General features: G+C 53.2%; 1 protein-coding gene across 6 annotated transcripts in view; it reads right to left on the bottom strand.

Moving 5' to 3' along the window:
• The window catches only part of psda (pleckstrin and Sec7 domain containing a), a 32502-nt gene that overhangs the window by 4326 nt on the left and 23176 nt on the right, over window positions 1-5000 (bottom strand). For all 6 annotated transcript variants that reach the window (XM_076974035.1, XM_076974037.1, XM_076974036.1 and 3 more), the window contains 2 exons: window positions 3635-3678; window positions 185-375 (listed from right to left, as the gene is read on the bottom strand). In XM_076974035.1, coding sequence (XP_076830150.1) covers window positions 185-375; window positions 3635-3678 — 235 coding nt within the window. The remainder of the gene's footprint in view (window positions 1-184; window positions 376-3634; window positions 3679-5000) is intronic.

Genomic DNA, 5000 nt, shown 5'->3' with positions numbered 1-5000 from the left:
AGACGTAGTGAGCAGAGAAAAGCCAGTTGATTATCCTGCTTCACAGGGAAAACCCCGTCTCCTTTCCCACAATTAACTGGGGGAACTCTCGTCAGCTCCGTGGTGTACAGTGAACCCCTGCTGTATAGCGATGTGTGAAGTCCCACGGTGTGTGTGTGTGGGGGGGGGGGGGGGGTGTACATACTCTTCTTGCCATCAGGATCTGCGTGGACTTTGCGAACGAGGAAGCCGTTCTTGTAGACCTGAGCGCTGGCCTGCTGGGCCAGGCTGGAGAGAGGCCACGCCCCACTGCCGCTGCGCTTCAGAGTGTGGGATGCCGAGTCCGTCCTGCTGGTAGTCAGCTCCGAGAAAGACTTACGCAGCTCCTCTTCGTCACTGCGGGAGCCGCACACAAACGGAAACTGCGTCAACCCACCAGGTTGTTCTTACCAGGATCTATACAAGCACTTCAGCTTTTCACTTTCTCACACTACAGGCCTCGCAGCTCTAGAGCGGAGAGCCTCAAATCCAAACTCACATTCAACTCTGTAATTTCCTGTAACCGATTAAATGCTTAATGCAACTGTTTGGCCATGCTGCCGTCACACCTGCCTCCTATAAAGGGAGGGTGGAGGACCGGGAGGACTCTGATTTGAATACCTCCGCTCTAGATGGAGGCCTAGAATTATCCTGCTAGTCTTAAAGCACCAGAATGTCCCTTCTGATTTTTTTTTTTTTGCTGATCTCCAAAACTATGCCTGAATATTCTCAAGACACTCTGAAGTTATAACAGCAATGAAATCAGGTCACGAGAAAAAGTGCTGTGAATGAGTTCTTAAAGTCGCTATCAGGACTTTACAAAATCGCTTATCCCCTATACAACTGCTCTACCCCATTTGAAGAAGAAACGTAATGTAAATGTAAATAAACCCTTTAGTACTTGTAAGTCATGTCTTTAAAGCCAAATGCTTGTGAATTTTAAAGGGCAACCATACTCCTACACCTATTTCAGGAGACTGTTCTGTATATGGAATGGCCATAAACTGCTCTGAGGATTGTGGTGTTTTAATTGAAGCCCCAGTATTTCTAACTGGAACACTGACATCAAAACAAAGAGAATTTGCAATTTGAACCAGAGTTCACGTAATATGATGCCTTCAACAACAGGGGGCGCTGTGTCCATCCAAGCAGATTTTGATTTCTCTGTCTTCCTCTTTCTCTCAGTGCTAAATACAAGCATCACTGCTGTTAGGAGAGTACGGTCTCTGGGCCACGGGACAGGTTCCCATGTACGCTGAAGTGAGGCATCTCCATTAGCTGTTTACCCAGCTCTCAGCTGAAGCCATTGGGAGCAGTCGGACACCAGGACAGCCAGGTTCCAGCACAGCAAAACACCAGCACAGCCAAACACCAGCACAGCCTAGCACTATCACGACCAAACACCAGCACAGCCTAGCACTATCACGACCAAACACCAGCACAGCCTAACACTATCACGACCAAACACCAACACAGCCTAGCACTATCACGACCAAACACCAGCACAGCCTAACACTATCACAACCAAACACCAGCACAGCCTAGCACTATCACAACCAAACACCAGCACAAACTAGCACCAGCACGACCAAACACCAGCACAGCCTAACACTATCACAACCAAACACCAGCACAGCCTAGCACTATCACAACCAAACACCAGCACAGCCTAACACTATCACGACCAAACACCAGCACAAACTAGCACCAGCACGACCAAACACCAACACAGCCTAGCACCAGCACGACCAAACACCAGCACAGCCTAGCACTATCACGACCAAACACCAGCACAACCTAGCACCAGCACGACCAAACACCAGTACAGCCTAGCACTATCACGACCAAACACCAACACAGCCTAGCACTATCACGACCAAACACCACCACGTGGGGCTCTAACCCAGTATGGCACCATCAAAACCAAACACCAGAACATGGGGCTCTAACCCAGCCTGGCACTATCACTGCCAAGGCCCAGTGTGCATTCATTCACACTGCCTCTACAGGTCACATGCCTGCAGGTCCACATTTATTTATTCAGCATCAGAGGTAATATCCCACTAAACCACCTCCTTCTCAGGCGTGAACTATTTACACTGTACACACATTTATCAAATCCATATTAATGAAAACGTTTATTAACATAAGCATATGCAATTTGGTAGTACACATAAAATTATGAAAATGAAACACCCAACATTTGCGTTGGGAGAAAAAAAGCTGTTGCGTTGTGCGTTCATTTACATAACTCCACAAGCAACGGGCAGTTAAAGAGAAAACAGGTTTGTAAGAGGATGGGAGCATTTCACACTCCATAACCTGCACAAAGGTCTGTATGGCATTCCCAACAGTAGCTCCTTCTCCCCACCTGTGTGTAATCAGCCGAATATGACTGAACCAACCTCCTCCGCCTCCCCCTTGCCCCCATCTTCTCAGTGGTGGTGGTAGGAAAGATGGAGGGTGTAGGTGGTGGTGGTGGTGGTGGGAAAGGTGGAGGGTGTAGGTGGTGGTGGTGGTGGTGGGAAAGGTGGAGGGTGTAGGTGGTGGTGGTGGTGGTGGGAAAGGTGGAGGGTGTAGGTGGTGGTGGTGGTGGTGGGAAAGGTGGAGGGTGTAGGTGGTGGTGGTGGTGGTGGGAAAGGTGGAGGGTGTAGGTGGTGGTGGTGGTGGTGGGAAAGGTGGAGGGTGTAGGTGGTGGTGGTGGTGGTGGTGGGAAAGGTGGAGGGTGTAGGTGGTGGTGGTGGTGGTGGGAAAGGTGGAGGGTGTAGGGGCTGAGATTTAGGGCATGCAGGTGGAGAAATGCAGGAAAGATCTGAGGTGAAGGGTGGAGATCTAAAATGATGCCTCGTGCCCTCCGGGAGCACCGCGGCCCACAGCCTGCAGACACCTGCCCTGTCCGCGAAGATGTTGGACAGCACCCACACACCCTCAAGAGACTTGTGGCCCATGTCTTTAACCCACCTCCCCCCACCTCCCTTTCTTTCTAACTGGTACACATTGCCTTTTCTTCCAAATGGTAATGCTCTCATCTGTTGCTTAGTAACTGCTGGACTCCCTGCCAGTATCTAAGAGAACCAGTTCAAGAGAAGGAGAGTTGGGGGGGGAGAGAGAGAGAGAGAGAGAGAGAGAGAGAGAGAAAGAGAGAGAGAGAGAGAGAAAGCATAAAAACACAGAACGGAGAAGAAAGCGAAGGGACAGAAGGAGATGGGAATGCTGCTGAACGAGAGGGGAGGAGTGCTCTCTCCTCCAGGACGGGCTGTGCCCCAGGCCCGGTTCTATCCCCTCAACGACCGCAGTGCCACAGAGCGCCACGCTCGCTAAAGCATTAGCCAGTGGGAGATCGCAACCTGTAATTACACAGAGGCGACTTGGGAGTCGTAGCCATGGCAACAAAAGTCTGGAAAGTGAAGGTCTAAATCAGGGTCCGTGGCGTCACCGGGCTTTGCCCAGGTCAGCCGCACGTCTCCCCAGAGAGGCGTAATACACTCAGCAATAACCACACCTCCATCTGACCGAGGAGGACAAACACGAGTCCAGGGAGGTCCACGGGTGACGGCACATGCTCCTGTTTCTACAGGAGAAAGGGAGAAAACAGGGAAAAAAAGGTCCAACTCACATGGTCCACTGCAACTTTTCGTTCTTGATGGAGTTGTAGAGTGCCTACAAAAGACAAAGACAGACTTCAACAAACACATCTGTGTGCAGGGTTAGGGTTAAAGGTTAGGGATTAGAGTTGATCCATACAACTGTCACAAGGCTTGAGAATGCACAGAAATAGGCAGCTATGAAACTTTACCTATGAAACTTTATTCTGTAACCAGACAGTCATACAAACAGTGAAGAATCAAACTATGGCAAACCAAATGAGATGTTACGGTAAAGGTTCCCCTGAGATAGAGAGTTCAGAGGTCGAGGCAGCACGGCCAGCTCAGGCTCGGTTCTGACACGGCCGCCCGGCTGTACCTTTGCCTTCTTCCTGCGGGTCTGTGGATGGTTCTGGCCGTCCTGCACCTTGCCCAGCAGGTCGGGGAAGGCGAGGGGCTTGAGGGAGCGCGAGCGTGGTGCTTTGGTGTAGCGGAACGGCTCGACGACGCCAAAGTCCCGGCCGCACCTGACCGAGCAGAGCGAGCGTGACCGCAGCCGCCCCGCCGAGTGGATGCTGTTCAGGCCGATCATGGCGGCGGGAGCCGGCGCTCACAGGGGCCGTCCTCGAAGCAGACACAGGCTCAGGGGTCAGGATTTGGAGGAACGTAGCTCCCGCGTGTGGAGGAGTGGAGGAGGTTCCCTGAGGTTTCCCAGACAGGAGAGTTGAGGAGAGTAGATGTTACTAAAAAGTTTGGGAGGCCACTGCCGTTCTGAGGCTGGCAGGGGGCGTGAGATGGGGCTCCTGGGAGGCTCCTCCTCCTCAGTCAACAGGGGCGGCTTTAACTGAGCTTTCTGGGAAGTCTGGGAGAGAGTGGCGGAGGCCTCCAGGCTTCTGTGGGGACTCCAGGTCTTCTCTTACGCTTCTGATCACATTTGTCAGGCATCGTCCCGTTGCGATCAGTCACAGACGTCCAGCAGAGCGCTCTCAGGGGGCGCACGCACCGACAGGCTCACGTGTGCAGTTCAGACGCCACGCGAGCGGGCCGACCCGAGCAGGACGGACAGGCGAGAGACCGAAAGAAGGAGCCGTGCATCTCGAAGTGAAACGGAGAGGTTGGGCGGAGCAGAGGCGGGGAGCGTGGTGGTGGGGTTCTGGCGTGCCCTCACACGTGTGTCCCGCGAGCTCTCCCTCAGTGGTACGTCACGACGGCGCCCCCTTCAGCGCACGTGCGCCGTGTCACGGAGATGGCAGGGGAGCGCGCATGCTGCTACCATGTCCCACCGCCTGAGAGAGGAGGGCAGGAATGTGCCCCCCAGGTCTCCCTCCTCCCTCCTTCCCCCCCTCTGTCGTCCTCCGTGCCAGTCAGCTCCTCGGAGTCCCTACGCTGCCCTCTCTG

Source organism: Brachyhypopomus gauderio, chromosome 15 (genome assembly GCF_052324685.1).
Source record: "Brachyhypopomus gauderio isolate BG-103 chromosome 15, BGAUD_0.2, whole genome shotgun sequence".
Taxonomy (NCBI): domain Eukaryota; kingdom Metazoa; phylum Chordata; class Actinopteri; order Gymnotiformes; family Hypopomidae; genus Brachyhypopomus; species Brachyhypopomus gauderio.
Note: the sequence above shows the minus strand (reverse complement) of the source record. Positions and strands in the feature narration are given on the sequence as shown.